The 24,571-nt window shown below is 44.4% G+C and overlaps 1 protein-coding gene across 6 annotated transcripts in view; it reads right to left on the bottom strand.

The window, feature by feature from the left end:
• The window catches only part of RBM33 (RNA binding motif protein 33), a 132,223-nt gene that overhangs the window by 67,761 nt on the left and 39,891 nt on the right, over positions 1-24,571 (bottom strand). For all 6 annotated transcript variants that reach the window (XM_080818217.1, XM_080818218.1, XM_080818220.1 and 3 more), the window contains exons 3-6: positions 23,829-23,877; positions 20,081-20,157; positions 17,392-17,704; positions 2,795-2,966 (exon numbers count right to left, since the gene is read on the bottom strand). In XM_080818217.1, coding sequence (XP_080674343.1) covers positions 2,795-2,966; positions 17,392-17,704; positions 20,081-20,157; positions 23,829-23,877 — 611 coding nt within the window. The remainder of the gene's footprint in view (positions 1-2,794; positions 2,967-17,391; positions 17,705-20,080; positions 20,158-23,828; positions 23,878-24,571) is intronic.

Below are 24,571 nucleotides of genomic sequence, written 5' to 3'. Positions count from 1 at the left end.
AGAGAATTTAGTTCAAGCAATTTGTTTAAAAAAAAAAAAACCTTGCTTGTACTACAAGGACCATCATGTAAACTGAAGGCAGGATCCTACTGCTGGCACTATCAGTCTTGAACGGTTTATTACTAGATGAAAATATTCTTCCCACAGATCCTTGGCCTTAAACAAAATTAACTAAGGATATTATTTCAAGAGAACAATATATGGAAACAGTAGGAATGTTCTTTCTTTAGGCTAAAGCAATAAAATGCAATTTAACATTTACATGTGCCAGTGTAATTTAGAATACTGCAAAATCTCGATGCCTACTCATAGACTAATGGATTAAAAAAAAGGCCTAACTTGAAAGTAGTCTTTCGGGTACCACGTGCACTACTCTCAAAGAAACTCTCAGGTCCACCTCCGAGGGCCAAAGCACCAGCAGCTCTGAACTTCTGTGCTGAGACTTAAGAAAAACCAGTCACTCACACCTACTTTTTAGAGATGGTTTTTGACATTTCCATTCAAAATACATCACTCCCACACACGTATCAGTTCTAGAAACCCTTCTCAGCTGGGTTCCACAGAGAATTAAAACTCTTAGACCCTACAGCATCCTCTGTACGGAATGAGCAAATCTATCTGCTAATAAGCATGTGGTTTTGTACCACTCTCAGGGAGACTGAGAAAAAGTCACATTTTCTGGAAGGCTTAGTTCCCAAGAATGCTGGCTGACTCCTTACTTAAGATCTTAACCTAGAGGAAAGCCCAAAATTCTACCTGAATTCAAAATACACATCAGCGACTGCGTATCAGGTTCTGGAGCTGTACACGACTCCGTGGTCCACCCATTGAATGATGGCGTCCCCGATCTGAATGAGAAAACAACTAAGAGAGACCCAACACCCTTGTAGGTTGTGCAGGGAACTCACTACCCACATGCAGGGTCAAAGGGTCAGGAATGGGGGTGCCAGAGCACGATTTCGGGCTTCTTTTTAAAGAGTGGAAGGTTCTCGGGACACCTGGGTGGCTCAGTTGGTTAGGCTGCTGCCTTCGGCTCAGGTCATGATCCCAGGGTCCTGGGATCGAGTCCCGCATCGGGTTCCTTGCTCGGCGGGGAGCCTGCTTCACTCTCTGCCTCTGCCTGCCTCTCTGCCTGCTTGTGTGTACTCTCTCTCTCTCTCTCTCTGGCAAATAAATAAAATCTTTTAAAAAAAAAAAAAAGAGTGGAAGGTTCTCAATATTAATCAATGGTAACACAAAATCATTTTTATTTGTCTTCAAAATGTTAAAAGACATCACTTGTCAAGAAATACATATTATATGAGATGACATGTAGACTCTGGGAGCAAGATACCTACAAAGAGTAGGTAAACAGCTATATAGAATCAAATAAATATTAGGTATTTCTATACAGAACCTGAAAACGCTACCTGCCACCAAGCACACGTGAACTGACGGCCTCACAGGTAAAACTTATGCACATGTATGGTTTACCAGACACCGTAGCACCTTCTCTTTCTCAATCAGTATTTTCTTTTATGTAAAACTAATATTTTGTTGGGAGGGTGGGGTGGGGTCAGGGTAATAAGAGAGTGCATGGTTTTAGGAAACCAATCTGTAAATGGGACAGTAAAATCCTTTTTGTACCGGGAATAACCCTAACTCTGAGTTACTAGAAAACTCGTGTTTCAAACGCTAAGCTTGCTTATGTCAGGGCTCACGCCTATGGAGCGGAGACAGACACATTTAAGCACCATTTCCACTTGCCCTGTTACCTGGCCAAATCTGCACAAATGCATTTAAACCTAATTTCTTAATGTTTAAAAGAACGGCAAATGTCCAAACTGTTTACGCTTGTAGCCCCCCGCTACCTCTAAGGACCCTAGACTCTCTACCCCTGTATTTAAGGGCTCCAGCTTGCCTACCACTAACCCCTCCCAACCTCTTCTCTCAGGAGGTACAAATGACCCTGAAGACAGCAAAACGAGGCAAAGGTCCTGAGATGGAGGAATGAAAGCAACAGAGACGGCGAACACAAGCTGGACGAACACCTCGGCTGTCAATGCCCGGGGCAGGCACAACGCACGGAGATGACCCTGGCTGAGGACAGGAGGTGGGAGAGGCATCGAGGTTCAGAGGAAAGTGACCCTCACACTGGCGTACAGAAGCTGGCTATAGACGAAAAAGGCCCTTCTCGGTGTTTGTCGAGTGACGTCACACCCTTAGAACCTGCAGCTATCCCTGTTATTATGATGTGACACACCAAGTTCTACCACTTGGGAGAACAATGCCACAGCCACTACAAAACCGCGGAGAAGTGATGAATTCACCCTCTGTGCCATTCGGCCTGGGGCACCCACTCTCCCTTTTCATCCCACTCCAGCCCAAGCCTGAGACACCTGCTCTGGTGTGTAATGTTACCGATCCCTCCTGCTGAAAGATACACTTCTGTTTTTCCCATCCTCCCGTTTTCCCAAGGCCCCCCACACCACCCTCCCAGAGCCAGCAGGACCTGCACGGTATATGCCTGAAAGCAGGCCCAAGCCATCAACTCCAAAAGAAAAAGCTATTTAAAAAATAAGCAAACAGATACTTTATTCAAATATTTTTAGTCCAGAAGACAGTCATTTTTATAGAATGACTTTTACAGCACTGTAACTCAGCTCTAACGTCACGCAGCCCATGCACTCTCTGGACAGCACACAGAGTACCTATGGAGTCGAACCGTTTCTGCCCATCTGAGCCATCACGACAGAACGACGAAGGAAGCTGACACGGGAGTGAAGAAGGACGGGAGACAGGCAAAAAAAGTTACCCAAAGTTTCTGGAATGTTCCTTCTCTCTCTAGTTACATCGGAGAGCCTAATAATTGTTCCTTCTTTCCTTTCAGTTTTGAAACGTAATCGTCCAGATTCTTCATCATCATCATCTTCTTCATCTGATTCTTCTTTTATATCCTTCTGTAGTTCCAAAGTTTCCATACCTCCCTAGAGTGCCGACATACAAAACAGAAAGGGATTGAGACTGAGTTCACATCCTTTTGAATTAAATACTGAAGCATGATCGATACACACACACACACACGTAAGGTTCTTTATATTTAGGATGTAAAGATACTGTAAAATGTTCCATGACAAGGCCATGTAAAACACTAAACTGATTCCAGGAACAAATAATTTCAAACATTAAAAACAAAGTCAGAAAAAGTTCAAGTCTTGCTTGTAATTAATACACAATTTATTTTTACTTATACTTCTGAGAGAGAAAACATGAACTTCTTCCTTCCTTTTTTTTTTTCCCCCAATTTTTTTAAAGTAGGCTCCGTGCCCAGCTTTGGGCTTGAACTCACAACCTCGAGACCAAGAGTCGTATGCTCGACCAACGGAGTCAGCCAAGAGGCCCAAGAACCATAAATTTCAAAAAGTCCCTGTTGGCCTTAAGCCTGATCGATTCCAGCAAAATTCAATATATACATTAAACCAACACTAGAGTTCCATGAGTCATCAGCATACGTCCCACCATGTGACTTACATCCGATGAGAGCACACTCCTTCCTGTCACACAGGCTCAATATTCCCAGTAACTCCTGACCTCATCTGCCTGGATTTTTACTCTAGGCACGCACTCCAAAACTGCTGTTAGGTTGGTTGGTCTCTTCAGATTCCAAAAATCTGTCCTCACTCACTCTTAGCCTCTCCCTTCTTTCAACATCCAGAGTTCATTTATCATTGCCTCTGGCTCAGAATACTGCAACAGCGAAACTAGGTTTTTTTTTCAGTCATGCTAAAACCAGCTTTTATCTTTTATTTTAATATATCAGCATTCCTACAGAAATACTGCCCAACCTAGTCCCAACTAAAAGTAATTTCTTCATCAACAATTCTTACTTTAGCCCTGATACTCCCTTTGATACTACTGACCACTTTCCCCCTTGCACTAGGAGTCTAGGTAACATCGTGGGAGATAAAATAGGGACTTACAAGTGCCAGGTTCATCTATATGCTTTTTGTAAATGTAAAGAAAACAGAATTTGCCCCTTTATTCTCGTGATTCATAATTTTAAATGTCCTTTACTCTCAAAAGAAACAAAGATGAACTACTTTATTAGAAAATGCACAAGAAAAAGTTTAACATAAACCAAAAACACAATTGTTTTCTATTCTTTCCCCAACACTTTCTGTGCAAAAAGATCAACTACGAATGCACATACTCAGTGCTATAAATACTCATGTCTCTAACATCTTCAGGAGTTCAAACACCTGAAGATAAAATGATGACTGTATAATGACGGTGACACCACCACCTTCCAGTATTCCGACAGTCAGTCTACCACGGAATTTTAAAGTACCGATGTCTTGGCATTTGCTCATTTGAGATCATTATTTTTGTCTTACTGAATATCTGAAACCAAAATGAGTAACACAGATGATGGACCCAGCTAGGCTTGCGCTGTACTACTCTCGAATGAAACAAAGGTCAGCTCATTTACGAAGGACGCTTCCCACTTCCCTAAGGCTCCAGAGCAGCGCTTCTCCAATCCAGCAATGCGCTTCTCCAATCCAGCGCTCATACCCATCCCTGGGAATCCTGTTACAACACAGACTGTGATTCTACAGGTCCACAGTGGGGCCCGAGACTGCATTCCTAACAAACTCCTAACACACTGGTCCAGAGACCACGCGTTTTGAGTGGCAAGGCCACAGAGGAAGAAAGAAATGGCTACCAATAAAGCAAAGATTCTACTTCCTACAATGGTCATTTCTAATTTAACCATTAACAGTTAATTTCAGTGCAAAGACTTTCCGAGCAAGTTTAACATAAAACACGACAAGACTGAAATTAATAAAGTTTATTTTACATCCAAATCTCCATCTAAGAAATCAAAAGAGGACAAGGATGAGCTGAAAATTGTTTCTTTGGAACAAATAATACAGCCCGCCAGAAACAAACAAACCCAGTCTACGCCCCAGCAATCGCGTTCCTAGACATCTCACCCAAGAGAAACAATCATTTACGTTCACGTAAAGAGCCTGTAGGAACATACTTACTGCTCTCTTCTGGATCACCGAAACCGGATCGACAGTAAGTGAATGGCTACATGAACGGGAGCCACTCAAGGTTCACAAGCAGCAACAGGGAATCAACTACGGACACACACATGGGGCGAAATCACAAAAGCCCTGCCCGAGGAGAGAAGCCGATCACCACACACTGCAACGAGTCCACTCACAGGCCGATCTCCAGGAGAACACATTATACTGGTTGCCAGTGATTAGAAATGGAGGGAAGGCAGGACTGCAAAATGACAGCATACGGTAGTTTTTTGAGCAATGGAATTCCTCGAAGGCAAGCTTCTGGCTGAAGTCTCAGAGGCCAGCTAAGCCTTGAACGACATGAAGGACTACACAAGCCCAGAACCCTCACGCTAAACCACGGCCTGGCCTCGCCTGCCTCAACCACAGCCGACCACTGGACAACCTGCACTGAGCTAGACTCATGCCTTTGAGCACCTCTTATTCTAAACACTGGCTGAAAGAAAGAAAGAAAGAAAGAAAGAAAGAGAAAGGAAAAGAAAAGGAAAAAAAGGCATCTTTTTTGGCCATATGATTTACAGAATCAAATAACCTATCTGCCAACTGCTGACTTTCTCCACAGTTTTTCTTTTAAATATTTTACTTATTTATTTGACAGAGAGAGACAGACAGCAAGAAAGGGGACGCAAGCAGGGGGAGTGAGAGAGGGAGAAGAAGGCTCCCTGCTGAGCAAGGAACCCGACGTGGGACTCAATCCCAGGACTCTGGGACCATGACCTGAGCCAAAGGCAGTCGCCTAACCAACTGAGCCACCCAGGCGCCCTAGTTAAGAGTTTTTTAAAAGTCAGTTTAATTCACGTTAATAAAAGAAAAGACAAAAACCACAGGAGTATCTCAAAAGATGCAGAAAAAGCACTGACAAAATTCAACAGCCACTTCTCATTCTTTTAAAAAAAAAAATCTCAACGAACGAGATACGGAAAGAGCTTCAGTCTGATGAAGCACACACCAACTTCCAGTGAGCTCCAGTCACTAACTTGACAAAACACTGCGCACTTCCCCTACCATCAGGAAGCAGGGCAGAGTGAGTGCCTTCAGCATTTCTGTTCTTTCCAAGAGATGAAAGAAATCAAAGCACAGGTAGGACATGAAGAATTAAAAGTGTGTGTATTAACAGGTAACATGGTCACTAAGCCATCAGTTTTCCCCCAGTCTGATGGAAAGAAAAAAATGCATTCCCTATCAAAATCCCAACCAGACTTTTAGTAGATATTGGCAAATCAGTAACAGAATTTATATGGAAATTCAAAGGACCTAGAATAGCCGAAAGAATCTTGAAAAGGAAGACAGAGCTGGTGGATTTACACTACCAGCTTTCATGCCACAGTAATCAAGACAGTGTACTATCAGCGAGGGAAAAGAGAGGTCCCAGAAAGAGCCCCAAATTTAAATGATCAATTAATTCCCAACTTAAGCACTAAGACAATTCAATGGGAAAGGAAGGTTTTACAACAAATAATGGTGCAACCATCAGATAAACATACAGGAAAAAGTGAAACTCAGATACACACATAAACATATTAGCTGAGACAGATCACAGACCTAAACGACAAAGAGTTAATGCTAAGAAAGCTTCCAGAAGAAAACACAGGCTAGTATCTTTGCAGCTCGGGGGTAGATAAAGGTTTCTTGGGTCACAGAATTACCTGGTCTTCATCAAATTAAAATTTTCTGCTCATGAAAAGATACCTTTAAGAAAATTAGAACAGAAGCCATAGGCTCAGAGAAAATATCCACTATACATATAAACACCTGCCTGTCTATACATCTGTCTGTCGATCTAAGGACACCTGGGTGGCAAAGTCAATTAAGCGTCTGACTCTCAGTTCAGATCAGGTCATGATCTTGCGATTGTGGGATCGAGTCCCACGTCGGGCTCTGTGCTTAGTGTGGAGTCTGCTTCAGATTCTCTCTCCCTCTCCCTCTTGTGCATTCTCACTCTCAAATAAACAAACAGATCTTTAAAAAAACTTCTACCTAGAACACACAGACAGGAGCCTTAGATAATGTATGTTCTATGCAGAGCATATACAGATAATTTATATTCTCTATGTGGCATAAACAGACTACGCACAGCATACACAGACGGAGATTAAAAAGAACCCATTTTTTTAAAGACTAAAAATGGACACAAGGAAGATCTAGAAGTGGAATCAGCACAAGGAAGGGCGCACAATACCATCAGCTATCAAAGGAACACACACTAAAAGCATAATGACACACCAAGTGAAAGGACTACATGGGAGCGACTGACACTACGAGTGATGGCGAATGGAGACTCCCAGGCAAGACCGCGGGAGCACAAAATGATACGATCACTCTGGGAAACCATCTGGTGGATTCTCATAGAATTAACTTCTACTCTGTCTCTCGGTAATTCCATTCATAGTTAATACCAAGGAAAATGAAAAGATACATCCACTAAAAGATATGTAAGATAATCTTTATAGCTGAATTATTCATGACTTTACAAAAAAAAAGAAAAAGAAAAGAAAACCCAGGTGCCTGGGTGGCTCAGGGGGTGAAGCACCTGCCTTTAACTCAGGTCATGATCTCAGGGTCCTGGAACTGAGTCCCACACCGAGCTCCCTGCTTGGCGGGGAGTCTGCCCCTGCTTCTGCTCTCTCTCTCAAACAAATACAGATCTTTTTTATATATACTTTACTTATTTGCCAGGGGAGGGGAGAGAGAAAGCGTGAGCACAAACAGGGGGAGTGGCAGGCAGTGGGAGAGGGAGAAGCAGGCTCCCCACTGAGCAGAGAGCCCAACGCGGGCCTCGATCCCAGGACCCTGAGATCATGACCTGAGCCGAAGGCAGAGGCTTAGCCAACTGAGCCACCCGGGTGCCGCATAAATAAAGATGAAAAGAAAGGAAGGAAGGAAGGAAGGAAGGAACCCAAGTATCTCCTATCGGGAAAATGAACACGTATGGCATATCCCTAAGATGCGGCGAACTACTGACATGTACAACTACCTGAATGAGTCTCGGAAACATTATGTGGAACACGAGAGTGAGACAGAGTGAGGATTCCGTTCCCGTGAAGTGCTAGAGTAGGAAAGTCTATTTTAGGTGACGAGAACAACACTGCCTCCGCGGAGTCAGGGCTGACAGGACAGAAGGGGGAACGCCGTGGGTCACAGAACGGCTTCCGAGCAGAGGGGAGGGGGCACCCCGAACGCTCGGACCAAAACCCCGAACTGCACGTTTCGGGATGTGCCCACCCCTGACGGCAAGTGGCATCACAGTGCGCAGAGTAAACGCTTTAAACAGGGCGCAGACTTCTCTGCCCTTCCCGTCGCTCCTGCTACACAGGAGGAAAGCGGCGCGCAGCAGGCCTGTTTAAGCCGCAGGGGACGACAACAAGCACAACCGGCCCCGGGTGTCTTTAGGATCACGTCCTGGTCACCCGCGGCGAGCGCAGGCACGTCTGGGCTCCGACCACGCACGAACGTGAAGCAGTCGCCTCCGGCAGGCCTGCCCGCGGAAAGGACTCCCAGCCGCACGGCTCGGGCGCCGCCGGCGCGGACGTCAAGGAGCTGAGGCAGCCACGGCGCCCCGCTCCCTTCCTCGGCTCTCGGCGCACCCCGAGCCCGTCCCCGCGCCGCTGCCGGGCGCCAACGGCTGGCTCGCCAACCCCCTGCAGACGCCTGAGAAACCGGATGAAAAGGCCGCACAGACACCGGAACGCGGGCAGCGCGGCAGGCTAAACCCGTCCCTCCTCCTTCAGGACTCAACTGGGCCTTCTTTAAAAAAGATGGACGAGCCGCTCTCCAAAGCGAGAGTACCGGAAGGGACTACAACAGCATGTGACACGGGACACCCACCTTTCAACACCTAAGACAGCACCACGCACAAATGCTCAGTAATGGTATTTGAGACTGACAGATACTCAGTGATTCTACAAGAAAGGAGACAAGCGCGAGATATTGGGGGGGGGGGGGGCACGACCAGCACAGTACCTGCCTCCAAGGACCACCAAAAGTCCTGCGAGCGAAGCACACGGGGAAGGATCTCCAGTCCAGACAAAACAAGTGACGTAAACAAGGCAAACTTGAAGCAACCAGCAAGGACAGAGGATAGGAAAGTAAACATATTTAAAATATACTTAAAAACGTGAAACAAATACACTAAATACACAAAATACAAATGCATTAAAAATATTTAAAAATATTTTAAGCAACAAAAATAAGGAAAACCTCAACCGTAAAAGGACAGAATAAGAAAGTAAATATAAGAGTAACTTTTTAAAAATACTTTCAAATACTAAATTTAAATTTTGGGACATACAGCTTAGAAAGAAAAAGCAAATACTCTATTTCCTCACAGACGGCATAAAAAAAGAAACTAGTCAATCTGGAGGCGAGTTTACTTTCTGCTCTATAAAAAGATTCATACTGAAAACAAACCTTAGGATGTTTCAAGTGGGACCTCAGCAACTAGAAATCACAGGAGTTAACAAATGCAATCTGGTTCTTTGCCTTACAAATTCCAGGGTCAGAATCTTAACCATCCTAGGTCCCAATTTTAAAGTTATTCTGTTGGATGCCTGGGTGGCTCAGTGGGTCAAGCGTCTGCCTTCGGCTCAGGTCATGATCTCAGGGTCCTGGGATCGAGCCCCGCATCGGGCTCTCTGCTCAGCAGGGAGCCTGCTTCCCCCTTTCTCTCTGCCTGCCTCTCTGCCTGCTTGTGATCTCTCTCTGTCAAATAAATGAATAAAATCTTTTAAAAAAAAAGTTATTCTGCACATAGCAAAAATATTCTAAAGTATTTGGGGCACAAAGCATCAAATAATCCCACCATCTAGAGGTAACCACTATCAGCGTTTTTGTCTGTACCCATCCAGATGTGGAGGCACACACACACTTAGATGTGCAAAGTTACAGGGAACTTAGGGGAGGAACTGGATTGTCTTCCTCTGTTCACCTTACACGCCCAACGGAAAGCAAGCGCATCCTCAGGTAAGCCATGGTCCCGAGAAGTCAGACCACCCCTTAACCCTCTAGAAAACTCTACACTCGAAGCTGCAAACGGACAACTGGAGCATGTGTCTTCAAACACAGTGTAGATGAACTCCTGGATGACTTCATCAGGGGGAATAACTGAGCCGAAAGGACTTAAGGCTTTTGGTCCCGTCAAGAATGAAGGGTGTACGATACTCCCCTTCTTGCAAGCAAATGAGGCAGTTGCCACTGCTTCATAGAGGCTGTGAGAAGCCATTAGAGCCTGGTCACAGTTGAGGACAAGGCACCCCTCTGACCCAGAACAGTGGCATTAGGGGCTGGCTTGAGAGGATTTCCAGGGTGCCATGTGAACACAGGGGCTGAGCTACAGAAGAGACCCTGAGTTTAGGGACCCCCAGTCTGTTACAAGGAACAGAAAGCACACTTGCCCCTGGCCCCACAGGAAGATACTCCATCTTCTAAGACCGTGTGCTTGAAAAGATAGCTGAGAACAAAGGGGCAGTCTGTGCTTTGCTCACAAAATAGGCAGAAACATGAAAGACCCCCAGAAAACGGTCTCTGGGCAGTTAACGTTTTTAAAATGGTCTCCCAACAGAATGAGACTGTAATCTGACCAGTAATTTTGATTTCTGCCAGTATTAAAAAAGGTTAAATTATCAACTTTAATTTATTTTGTTGACTATATTTTATATGCTTAGTGGTCATGTGCTTATCTTCTCTTTGGATTACTCTCCCATATTATTTACCCTTCTTTATATAGGAATGCTCATCTGTATATACTGAATACATTAACTTTGCTAAAGATATTCATTCTTAGGCTCACATGCGAATATTTCCCAAATCTGTCATTTGCTGAACTTCTCCATGGTGTTTTGGGGTATTTACAGATGATCAAATCACTCTTTTCCTCTACAACCAAGAGTAGTAGAATGGTAATAACCAACACAACTTGGTGCTCGTTTTTCCTCATTTTCTATCATGTCCTTAATAATAAAACTCCCAATTTTGGCTGAACACGTTGTCGCCTCACACTGTCTTCACCAGTTTCCCCTGCTGTAGGTTATAGCCATGTGACCAAGGCCTAACTCGTGAGATGCTTATAGCGGGCTACCTGAGAACTCTGCGATGTGGGTTCAGAGAGTGGCATGGTCCCCTCTGGGGCTCCACAAACCACAGTCTGGATGTAGACCACAGTAAGAAAGGCAGCCCTAGAACTTACCATGCACGTCAAAAAGAAGCCTATACATGATTACCTGAGGAGGCCCATGCCCTCTGGAATTTTTTGACATTAGTGTTAAAAAAAAATTAGCTCTCACATTTGCTGGGTTTTCGGTTTTGCAGGTAAGCCTACGGCCACTCGGTCGCCGTTATTAAAATGATTTCTTCTAATCCGCTGACAATTCCGTATGTGTATGTGCAGATGAACAAGTCTATGTCTGGTTGTTTTTTACACTAAAAGATTCAATCAACCTGAGATCCACACTGGTGGAAGGTATAAAGGAGGGATCCAACTTTTCCCCAAATGAGCAATCCTTTCTACGTGTGTCTGAGATACTCTGTCATATAAGCTGCACACAGGTTATGAGTTCATTTCCTTTAAGGCTGGGTCCAATCATTAATGTTCCTCCAAAGACATCTCTCCAGAAGATACTTGAAAATCGAAGGCAAGATTACCATTCTTTTTTAATAATAACAACCCACTTTTGCTTTAATATTTTCATGACTTTAATATTTTCATTTTCATATTTAATATTTTCAATCGAAGTCTGAGATACCTAGATCTACCAGTCAGACCGAGAAAGCAAAAACTTCCAGAAGGCAGCCAAGAAAGGGTAACCCTGCTTTTCTTTGATAGCTTCACACACAAAAGTCTGTATCTCCAGACATCATTAGACTTTTCTCATTCTAAAATATCCTATAAATACAATATTATCATCAAAGGGTAAAAAGACTACTACTTAAAATACTGAAAGAATAAATTATGACAAATATCAATGCCATTAATTTTCCAAACTCAAAATCCCATGAACGAGTAAGCAGGACGCGAACTAGGTTTCCATCTCAACCACTCGCCACTGGGAATGGTTTCGGCACCTCCCTGACCGCGCCCTCCCCTTCCCTCCACCCCTGACTTCTCCAGGGCTCGCTCTTAGATGTCTTCTGCCTGAATCAGCCTCTCACGGGTCTGACCTAGACGTGCTCCGCGCCCTCCACCAGGCAGCGCGCGAACCTGCGTCCAGCTCTGGTTCCTCCAAACCTGGGGGCAGTGGCTCAGGACAGCCGGCACGGAGCGGTCACAGGGAGGGACCATCTCTCAATGAACACCTTCCTCAGCTCTGGCTTGGCTCCCGGTCCTGGTTCCTTCTACAACTGGACAATCTGGGTAAAGAATTCTCCATCCTATTCTTTTATCTTTTCTCTAAGTTTCAAATTATTTCAAATAGCAAGAGACCGAAAGCACAAAAAGAAAAGTCAAATTTAGCCTGTGAGGGAGGAGAAAGGGTATGTCCTGGGAAGTGCTCACCGCACACACGTTCACACACTCGGTCACAGCACCGTGTTAGGGAAAAGTAAAGGCAAATAAAATGTCCCGTACGCGGAGTTTCTGAAGCACTGGCCTAAGTACCTAAAGCAGACGACCTAAGCCACTAAGTATCACTTTTCATGATCTTTTGGAATAAAGGGAGGAAAAGTTACTAAGGAAAGTAACTGAGAAAAAAAGTATTAGTAAGGAAAAACCGTTTCTAAACCAACAGATCATACGGCTACAGAATGATTTCATGGCTTACATGCTTGGCCCACCAGACAAGTTCGCAGGTTGGAAAACCGAATCTATTAAGCCCTACACACCTGGCACCACCTCTGTTCATCCAAACATCCCTTCAGACTAGCGCACAGCTCACCTCTTTGCCAAGCCTCAACGCTTCCCCACCCCCTCCCCCCATGCACTCCGAGACCCAGTCCCAAGCAGAGGGCCCCTCCGCGAGCTCCTGAAGCAGGGACCGGAGCCCGTGCTGGCGGACTTCACTTCTTCTAGGCCTACGTCACAGGAACCTGCCCCGTGTCTCCCCTCTCCTGTATCAAACTGTGTGTTCCCTGAGCGCAGGGGGCCGGGCTTCTCAACCAACCACCCAAGGAAGATAACACCTAAATACGAACCTGGAAGTATTTTTGCAAGAATGCTCTTAACTAAGGAACGTCAACTGATTTTAAATAATTACAGCAATCCTTTCAAAGCACTAACACATACATCACATTTTTAAAGATTTCTACCCACGCCCCCATAAAACACTGAAAATATTCTAACACTTCCAGGGCAAAGAGCTAAGTGGAAATCACAGCTCACCAGACCCCACTGCCCAAAGACTCTAGAAAGCTCAGGCTTTTTCTGCACACATAGTTCAAAGAAGACATGTGTCAACTTTTCACTAATGCTTTAAAAAAAAGGCTCATTTTAAATCTGGAAGAAAAAAAAAAAACATCAAAATTTTGGACTCTTTTTAAAAGATGAACAAATACCTCTTCCGCTTCAGGAGCAACCTGGGGGTCAGTGATCTCATCTAATTCATCTTCAGCAACACAGTCTTCCTGCCCTCGCAGCCCCTGCCGCCCACAAGCCTGCAAGTGTTCTTCATCCTGACAGCCATTAAAGAGAAAATAAGTTCCCCTCATACAGCTTCCGGTCCTGAAAGCACTTTTCATCTTCACGACTCATGCTTCATTATTTTAGCAAATGTGACGAGGGCAGTTACCCGACAAAGCAGAAAGCACGAAGCACAGGCAGCGGATGTGGCCTCGCCCGCGTCAATGAGACGGGGTGCGGCAGGCCAGCGCCACGGCTAAGGTCAGCGCCACAGCTCTGCTCCAGCCCCTGAGCGCCCCTCTTACAGCCAGGACTAAGGGACAGCAGCCTTCAAGAGAAGGTGCCTGTGCTCGCACGGTGCAGCCCAGCAGCAGGACGGGAGCCGAAATCACACCCAACGTGCACCATTTTTACAGCAGTAAAAGGCAACAAAAGTATAAGCCGTTCAATTCAACACAGGAGCTTCGTTAAAGATCGCGTTAGAATGTGCTTCTCCCTCAGCGCATCCCTTCAATCAGAGAGGGGTGGTTCCAGCTTTGTGCGACACATAAGGGGCACACCAGCAGCAGACATCCCTCGAAGGGCATAGGGAAGGAAGCAGACAGCGGGCTCGAGATGCTTCCAAGAGAAGGAAGGGTTCCTACACACGCTACTGTCAAGTAACAGGAACCTCTGGTTCTGCGGGGGAGGTGACCCTGCCAGCCTCCGCCCAAACGAACAGCGGCTGCTTACAAGAAAGCAAGAGTGAGCAGGTACAGAACCTGAGGCAAGCTACCGCAGGAACACGGAAGCCGCACCTACAATCCCCGAAGAAGCCAGCTGCATTCAAGGGGACGAACCATCGTAGGTCCCACAAGTACCTCTCAAGGCTGCCTGAACACTGCATCTCACTCTCCGGAAGAAACCGTCCCGTCAAAAAGAGAAAACTGTCACCGCTCACAATTCACTGACAGAACGGTTAGACTTCGAGTAAGGCCAGTGATGGCAATCAGAATTTTCAGCTGAGACACAACGGAGAATATTCTATGCCACTGGATCCTCCCCAAGAAACAAAAATCTGTGCCCCTTCACACGAGTTCCCAGTGTGAAACTGTTCTGACAGACCCACGGTTTATGAAATCTCGACCTACAGGACTTTAAAAACCCTGAAAAGATTGTGCTTAAAAGTATACATCCTCGACCACTTTCTCGTATTTTGTCAAATAATAAGGATCACCGTCTCTTAACACAAGAGTACAAGTTTTTTAAATCAAATCCCAATTCACTCTCAAGAAGAGGACTGGCAAAATTCACAAAACCCAAGGAACGTCGGCCTTCTGAGTCTCCCAGGGAAGAACACCGGAGTTCTACCACCAACTTCCGCACGCGGCCCGCAGCTTCTTCACGCGCGACGGTGCCCCTTGCAATGTGGCTTGCGGCCTCCATTCCCAGTTACACGCAAGATCCACCCAGTTGGTTTCAAGAGCGCGCCCCAAAACACGTTATGTGCTCACGCTCAGCATGTCACCGAGCTGGGTTCTAGCTGAAGAGGACAAGTTAACCATTCCGAACCAGGACACGACACACAGTGAATAAACCATCCGATACACTAAAACGCCACTGGGACACACGGGCACGCCGCCCGCCGGCCCGCCTGCTGGGCTCCCCGTGAGCAAGCCCCTCACGGCGCAGCGGGCGCAGCCTGCGAAGGCCAGGAGCCCGCCACGCTCCCCAGCCGGAGCCCCGTGGCGGCCAGAGGCCGGCTTTCCCCAGCGTCCGAAGACACGGCAGCGGCACACTCCAGCCCCGGCTAGCGGCAACGAAGCCGCCACCCGACAGGGACAGGAAGGGAGAAGGGCGGCCGCGGCCGTAAGCTCCGGGCGCCGAGGTGCGCAGACACGGTTCGCGGGACACTCGCCTCACCTTTCCATACGGCTCCTTGTGAAACTCTGAGGACGCTTTCAGAAATTCTAAGCAAAACTGCTTAAGACTTTTTTAAATTCTGAAAAAACTTCTCATTTTGATGTGGGAAAGTACCGTAGGGGTACTGAACTGCCGCACCGTTTTTCTTTCGGATAGTAACTCTGAGACCACAAGACGTCAGAGAACTAAGTTGGATTTTATACAACCTGGAGCCTAAATGCAACCTCTTGTTTGACAATGGAACACAAGAGAGGGACAGTGCTGACATACCAGAATTCTCTGCACAACAAACTCAGCCAGGAGGCCACAGTGAGAAACACCTCCAACACCGCACACTCGTGCTGTCAAGCAGGCACTTTCCCCCCGATCTGTTTCCCCAAATTCTAAGTGCACGGGAGGCAGGGGCCATGCCTAGGGTCTCCTGTGTTAGCAAAACTGGTGCCCCCAGTGCCTGGACATCAGTACAGAAGTGCTGAACTGTTGACTCTACAAGGGAAAAGGACCCACATACCATCAACCAGTCACCTTCTCTTACCGGTACCAGGAGAAATAATAAAATGCTCTAAGCAGGGAATAACCAGGTACATTTTTAAAAGATCTTGGCTTAATCTTTAAGAATCATTTTAAATGTATGGTACCCCACTTTCAGATAGTATACAAACGCACCAGTAAACCAGAAGAGAACTTGTCCACACCAGTGAAGGATTTATTGCCAAAATAAACCATTACCGTTATCAAAAGAACAAGCAGCCATGACGCCTTTTACATGATGACGCCTTTTACATGATTCTAGTCACCAAAACGACAAACATTTTTTCATTACTGTATTATCTACTGAAGTATCAGAAAGCATTCAAAACAAATCAAATCTTAAAAATAACTACTGAGATAAACACAATTATGGTTAGAAATAAATATTCTAAGGTTCCACTAAACAATCTCTTTCAAAATTACTCCCATTCATATATATGTATGACCCATGGCCAAAATTGAGATTTTGGAATTTTCTCTCAAAAGCAAGCTTCCTCTGAATAAAAACATTAAGAGATTAAAGACAAAGCTACTACCCTAACTCTGCATGCCTCCACCCAGTCCCGGCAGCCCAGCAGACAGCTCACCTCCTGGAACTACGGTATCGCGAAAACCCAAAGATTCTACCGATGGATATCACGTCCTTCCCACACAAATTTCATTAAGTGCTTATTTTACAAACAAGTATCTTTTAATGATGAATCATTAAGACAGATGAGCAACCTTTCACTAGTACCTTTTGCTTTCTTGACAGTTCAATTTTAAAGAGCCACCTATCAAAACCACCTTTCTGAAACAGAAATCAGCACAATCTTTGCTTCCTGATTACAGATAACAAATTATGTGTGACATTTCCAAAACTAACCTCCAATCTCTTTATTCATGTTTAGACAGTTCTCAGCTACAAAAAAGGATGAATGAACAGGACATCAATCACTCTGGAATATTAGCACCTGAAAGATGTCTTTAGCAGGTCAATAATCTTTTCACCTTGGAAGGACTTTATCAGATCTTGTCTAAAGCCTGGATAAAAGCCCTGCATTAAGTACTTCTAACAATTGACAGTGTATCTCCACCACACAAAGCTGTTTTCTTCCTTAAGGTGCAATCCTCAAGGTCAGATTCTGTGCAGCCTTCCAGAATGACAAAGGGGCATTACCTCCAGCCAAACAAGCTGTCAACACAAACTTTGTCATAGCTCAGATAAAGAAACTGGCAGACAGTGATAATAAGGTCTAATTTCCCTCCGTCCCGAGGGAGGGAAACAGATTTCAAATCAGTCTAGAAACCTCTGCCCAGGCAGCCATGTTATCTTCCGCCGCACAAAGGAGGCAGACTCACTGTGAACTCATCCAAAGGCTCATTGATCTCGATGTCCAACACTTCGTCGCTGTACAGCTGCGCCTCCTCGGGCTCCTCCACATACTGCATGTGGTCGTCCGGCAGCTCGGCGTCGTGGCCTTCGTACTGTCCTTCTTCTGCGTAGTCGTGAGCGTACAACTCGGAGCCGTCAGATTTGTGATAAACGAGTTCATCCTCTCCCTGTTCATACTCGGATTCCTGTTCTCCAGATTGGTCATTAGTGTTGTCAGACAGTTCAAACGACGTGACCATGCCAGATGTGGTATTTAAACTAATTGTGACACCCTGAGAACTAAAGAGAACAAAAATACAAAGAAAGGTGCCCAGTGAGAATCAAGCTCAACATTAAATCACTACCGAAATAACCGTGACCGGTGAAAAGTTGTCCCAGTGACCGAGAAACCCGCATCGCTCCACTGGTGACCAACAGGAGAGCTCGGTGTGCCGCACCGAGCCTGCACCCCACACTCCTGATGCAGACAGCACCGCACGAGCGCCTGCTGCAGGTCGTCGGCCCAAGCGAATCAGATCAACCAGATGGGGAACCAAGTCTCACTGGCAAAACTCCAGGACTGAGAACAGACAGACCCGCATTTCACTCTGACTTCCAGAACGAAAAGGGTGGTATCTGTTTTCCAAGATCCCAAAGTAAAAACAGGAATATTACTCTATAAATAGAGTATCAGAAATCGAATTTTAGAATAATTTGTTCTTTTAAATCTATGATGCAAACTATAAACTATTTAACAAAAATCAAAATATTAAAGATGTGTGTGAAAATGCACTTCAATATTCAAATAAATAAAATTTGTACAAATCACCAATTTCTAAAAAATTAGTTTATAATTTGAGTAGAATACCAAAGAGGGTTTTTTAAAACTGCAAAAAAAAAAATCTTATTCCACCCACGGAATCACAACAGCTACATGCCAAACAGTAAACTGCAAGAAAACACTTACAGTGCAAAATTTTGCAAAAAAAACCTAAGCGCACACATATGAGTGAGGTATGTAATCCTAACAAGAAACCTCAATACATCACACAGACCTGAAAACATTACCTGGCGAAAAACTCCAAACTACCACATTTCGAGGGCAAACTTAACTACTCAAAAAATCAAAATATAATAATGATGTCAAAGAATGGAACTGGGACACTTAAATAACTGGGAGAAAAAACTAACTTAAAACCGTATCTCTATCCATTAAAGTTACATTAAGTTAGAAAACCTGTTACCGATCTGTAGTTCAATAATAAATGGCATATTTATTTATTAACTTCACTTATAACTGAAAGATGTCTCTTTAAATTTTCACAATAAAGGTTTCCTCATTAACACTGAAAAAATTACTCCACCTGCCAGAGGATACTAAATACCTCTTCCTCTAATAATGGAGCTTACTAGGTCAACAACAAAAAGACATTCACTGATTGCTGCGGACTGGATATCTGTGTCCCCCAAAACTCATCCTGCTGAATCCCTAACACACCCAGGGTGATGGTACCTGGAGGTGGGACCTTCGGGAGATGATCCGAAAGCTCATAAAAAGCTGGAGTCCCACTTGTGGGATCAGTGCCTTTACAGAGAGGGCCCCAGGGAACTCCCTCACCCGTCGACCCTGTGAAGACCCAGCAAGAAGGCGCCATCCATGAACCAGAAAGGAGAAACTGACCATGCTGATGCCTTACCCTTGGACTTCCTGGCCTCCAGAAATGTGAGAAATGTATTTCTGTTATGAACTACGCAGCTCATACTGTTTTGTTAAGACAGCCAAAAAAGACGAAAATAACTACATTCACTGAAACAATTACATTCAGAGAGTCCACTAGAGTCCAAAATACAGTCCAGGGTCATCTTGGTGGCTCAGCTGGTTAAGCAGCTGTCTTCAGGTCACCATCTCATGGGTCCTGGGATCCAGCCCCAAATCGGGCTCCCAACTCAGCAGGGAGTCGGCTTCTCCCTCTGCCTCTCCACCACACCCCTCAGGTTCACACTCTCTCTCTCAAATAAATAAGTAAAATCTTTAAAAAAATAAAAATAAAGTACAGTCCAAAGGAATTTCCAAAATGGCAATTCAGTAAACAGATTACAGATAAACAAAAACAGCCTAAAATAAAAAGCAGCAACATCAAACTGCAGCCAATAGTAGTAAGGCCACCGCCCCCATCCGAATGAAGGGGATTCTTTAAAGAGCAGCAGTATAGTGGCGCCGGCGTGGCTCAGCAGTTAGGTGTCTGTCTGCCTTCGGCTCAGATCATGATCCCAGGGTTCTGGGGTCGAGCTCCACATCGAGTTCCCCACTCGGCAGGGAACCTGCTTCTCCCTCTCCCACTCCCTCTACTGTGCTCCCTCTCTCACTGTCTCTGTCAAATGAATAAATAAAATCTTTAAAAAAAAAAAAAAAAAGAGCAGTACATACCTTTACTGAGTTTTCATAACCTGCAGTCAAGAGAACTTACAGAGGTCATCAAACACAAGACCAATACCTATTTACACAAAATATATATGGCTTCCACATAAGAGAGGTGTATTAATATCCTGTTTAAAATAAAATCATGCTGAAGATACAATATCACATTATCGATTATATTCCATTATAATTATAAGTTCCAGTTACTAACAATTTAGTTAAATAAAGAAAATTTTTAATGAGCTAATAATGAATACCTGAAATTTTCTTCATCCTCATTATCACTCTGTAAGAGATCATCATTCAGCTCTTCATCTGACAAATCCGACTGGTTCTAATTAAAATAAGAAATCTCATTAATGCACACCACTTCCACAAAAAGACCTGTTACAAACGTGCAAAATCCCACTGACTATACTGCTTCTAGCCCTGTTATTAGAGCATGTACCATTCCGTGAGCTACCTCACTTGGATACCACCAGCCGACAACTGAGAAACCCCACATACGGTTTACCTGTGACCCCACACAAACGTTCAGAAGCAGAGTCAAGTCAGTATAGAAGCAACAGGCCCAATGATCACATTTATTCTAAATCTAATGAAAAAGGAAGAGTCCTTTGGCAGTATCCTACAAAGATCTTTCCCTATCATACACACAAAAAAGAATGGTATCCTTAAGATTTGACTAAATTTGATTTTACTCATATGTGGAATTTAAGAAACAGAGTAAGAAAAATGAAAAAGAGACAAATCCAGAAACAGACTCTTCACTACAAAGAACAAACTGACACCTACCGGAGGGGGGACAGGGGAGGGGAAGGGGGAGACAGGTGATGGGAACTAAAGAGGGCACGTCCTGTGATGAGCACTGGGTGGCGCAAGGAAGTGATGAATCACTACACTGTACACCTGAAACCGGTATTACACTGTATGTTAACTAACAGGAATTAAAATAAAAACTTAAAAAAAAAAGATTTTACTAGTTTTAACACTGTTAGTATCCAACATCTGAAAACTTAAAAAAAAGGTAGAATTTTAGAAATAAGCAGATTTTAGGGGCACCTGAGTGCCTCAGTTAGTGAAGCGTCTGCCTTTGACTTGCGTCATGATCCCAGGGTCCTTGGGACTGAGCAAGGAGTTGCGCTCCCTGCTCAATGGGGAATCTGCTTCGCCCTCTGCCCCTGCCCCTTCTTCCCACTCATGTGCTCGTCTCTCAAATAAAGAGACAAATAAAATCTTAAAAAAAAAAAAAAAAAAAAGGAGAAAGTAGATCTTAAATAACCAGATTGCCAGACTGAAAGGTAAGGGACGGCAACAGAGCTTCGGTTTGTTAACAGAGATGACACGCGGAGGTAAACATGCCTGGCTCAGGGCACCACCCCTGCTCTCGACAGGCCTGTGCGTTCATCCCACCAGCAGGCGGAGGAAGCCTAGCGCTTCTGCCAACTGCTCAACTTCCTAAAGTTCCAGGTTTTGTTAAGTTGAATACAGTCCAGCACTGTACACTTACACGGGTGTCCTTCACACTCTGCTCCCGTATTCAAGTTACTTTCAGACTATACATAAAGTACCACGCCCCTCTAAAAGAGGCCCCCTGAATGCACACATATTAGGAAAAAAGTAAAGATAGAAAAAGGAAAGAGAGACTTGATTTCTACTTAAAAATGAAACAAACAGGGGCGCCTGGGGGGCTCAGTGGGTTAAAGCCTCTGCCTTCGGCTCAGGTCATGATCTCGGCATCCTGGGATGGAGCCCCGCATCGGGCTCTCTGCTCAGCAGGGAGCCTGCTTCCCCCCTCTCTCTCTGCCTGCCTCTCTGCCTACTTGTGATCTGTCAAATAAATTAATAAAATCTTTTAAAAATATATGAAAAAAGAATATAAGGAAATATACATGGCAAAATGTCATGAGGGCTTATATCTGTTTTTTTCTTCATCATTTCTTTTATATATATCTATTTGAGCTCTTTGATTCCTACAACGTATAGCATTAGGAAAGAAGAGGGGAGGAAAGGAGAGAGGAGTACACACGGTTCCCAATCAGACGAACTTCCCAAGTGACCGAAGTGGGTGCGGGCTCTCCCGCCGAGACAGAGCCCTTTCGCGCTCCTGTTCCATGGGAAAGGCCAATCACACCGATCAACTATTCCAGTAAGAGAAAGTGAGACGACTTTCCCAGAGGAGTCAGCATTACTGTCCAAACCAAACTGTGCTTTTCCATCTTTATTAGTAAGAGACCTGACCAAAGCTTTCACAGGATGGGGACAAATGTTCACCAAAAGGAATTATTAGGGCTGGTGGGTCACCCTGACAGAGATATGGGGCAAACTACGCTGCCGCAGGCTCACCCGAGGATAGAAATCCAACTTAGGTAAAAACATCTTACCACATTTAAACATTTTAACATCTAATGGTATTCTTCACTGAAGTATCTTAAAGACTCACAAAGGGGAAACCCGTGTTCATATTAGGGCAGTGAACCCCCAAGTTCAGTGACAGCACTTCAAAGATGTGCAAAGTAATTAGCACTGAGTCTCAAAGAAAACAGCAGCACTTTCCCGGGACCATGGCCTTGGAAGGACTAGCCCTGCACCCGAATCACACGAAACATGCAGGGCACCCTGAGGCCAGAGAGTGAGCCCCTCAAACAAGGGAAGGCTAAGGGACCATCTCACAGGTTTTCCACTTTCAGCATTTTGACATTTCCTCATGAGACCAAGTGGATCTACAGGGAACTCCACTAATTTTTTTTTTTTTAAGATTTTATTTATTTATTTGACAGAGAGTACAAGTAGTCAGAGAGGCAGGCAGGGAGAGAGGAGGAAGCAGGCTCCCCGCTGAGCAGACAGCCCAATGCAGGGCTCGATCCCAGGACCCTGAGACCATGACCTGAGCCGAAGGCAGAGGCTTTAATCCACTGAGCCACCCAGGCACTGAGCCACCCAGGCACGCCCCCCCACCCCACTAATTCTTACTGAGAGTTACAGGTGATGAGAGCCCCTTAGAGGAGGAAAAGTTGAGGCAGGCTGAAGCCAGGTCAACTGGGGGCCAGGGATGTAGTAAGAAACAGGACAGAGAAAGGAAAGTGACCTCAAAAGACTCCTATTACAAATCCATGTATTAGTGAAAGAGCTAATAATGCAACAGACTAAGTTATAAGAAAACGGCAACACTGGTCCTTCTCCTACTACAAGACCTCCATTAGCTTTATTATGATATTAAAAGGAAAATATAATCAGAGCTAATAAATCAGGCAAATAATGAGACCTTATCACCCATAATAACTGTGGACAGTAAAAAAACTACCACAATCTTAAGACTTTAAAAAACTAAACATAAAAAACCACCTTCATATTTTGTAAGAACAGCAAGTGTTCTTAAACTGTTAATAAATAAAATAAAAATGCACTATTTCACTTTAATCTCTGGATTTGTGTTTCTATTTTTAATGTATGTTTCATAATGCTATTGGTAGAGTAATATAAACATACATATACATTATATATAGACATTATATATAAATACACACGTATCAGAGTTAATTACTGAGAAGTTTTGCTTGATCAAAAAGGTTCAGAGAAACCTGTATTAGGTTTTAGACTTTTATTCTCATTTGTGTCACATTTGAGTACCGCTATCTTTGAGCTTATCTCCAGAGTTTCAAAAAAGGAATGCAAACTGTTAGCCTCCAAATGTTAGTTTTATTGTGAGCAAGTGGGGGTTCTATGTTGCTGCTTTCACAAACTCAACACCTCCTGGAGTGCCTCGGACTGAGAGAGAGCAAAAATATTTGCATGAAAGGACCGACCACTTGAGGTAGAAGTTACTGTTACAAACAGACTAAAAAGAAGGGAACCTTTCTGTGCATTTAAAAGATGATTCAATTCCCAACACTGTAATCTGCACCCAACCTTCCAGTACCACATCCCATTCATGAGATACATTCCTGGATGTTCAGTACAATGAGGCAGCTGGAGGCTGGGTTCAGGAAGACCTCGATTTCTTACCTTTTTGCCAGACAACAAATCTTCTCCAAGTAAGTCATCTTCAAGTTCGCTGGGGAGAAAGAAAAAAAGGCCAAGCATTATTCCTACAACGCTGGAAAGTCTGCAGATCACTGGGAAATCTCGGGACTTCAGGGCGCGGGTACTTTCCTGCTTAGTTTGCTATGCTTCCCTTTTTCTTTATTAATACTGAGAACATTTTCAAACATATAGGGAACATGTGGTCTTTTAAGTGTGGGAGGCTCTGCTAGAGGAGATGGCTCTCACTAGACATCTGATCTCGGTTTCTCACGTAATATGAGATCTCTATTGCTTGGACCTGCTCAGTAATCAGTCAAAGAAGGAACTCCAATAGGTGCTTTCTCCTGCCTTGAAAAACCTATCCACCGTCATTCGCTAGGAAAATTAAAACCAAAACCAGAGACCATCTGACACTCATCAAATGGCAAAACTGGAAAAGATGAAGAAGAAAAAAAAAACACCAAAAACCAAGGCTGATGAGAGCATATGAGTAAATCATCGTGACTAACAGAATTATCTTTGTAAAACATGCCAAGTCCTTCAGTAGTCTGAAACTGTTTCGTGAGCATGGCTATGTTCTGAAGTGATCAGGACTGCATCATGTCACAGTTAAAGTCAAAACCCTTACCAGATCAAAAAGCTAAAGAAATTTCCCACTGTATGTATTGGGGGGGAGGGGGGGGTTGGTGAAGATGGCTACCACTGAATTATATTCTTAGCGCTGG

Source organism: Martes martes (genome assembly GCF_963455335.1).
Source record: "Martes martes genome assembly, chromosome: 11".
Taxonomy (NCBI): domain Eukaryota; kingdom Metazoa; phylum Chordata; class Mammalia; order Carnivora; family Mustelidae; genus Martes; species Martes martes.
The sequence above is the reverse complement of the archived record's forward strand: the minus strand, read 5'-3'. Positions and strand labels throughout refer to the sequence as shown.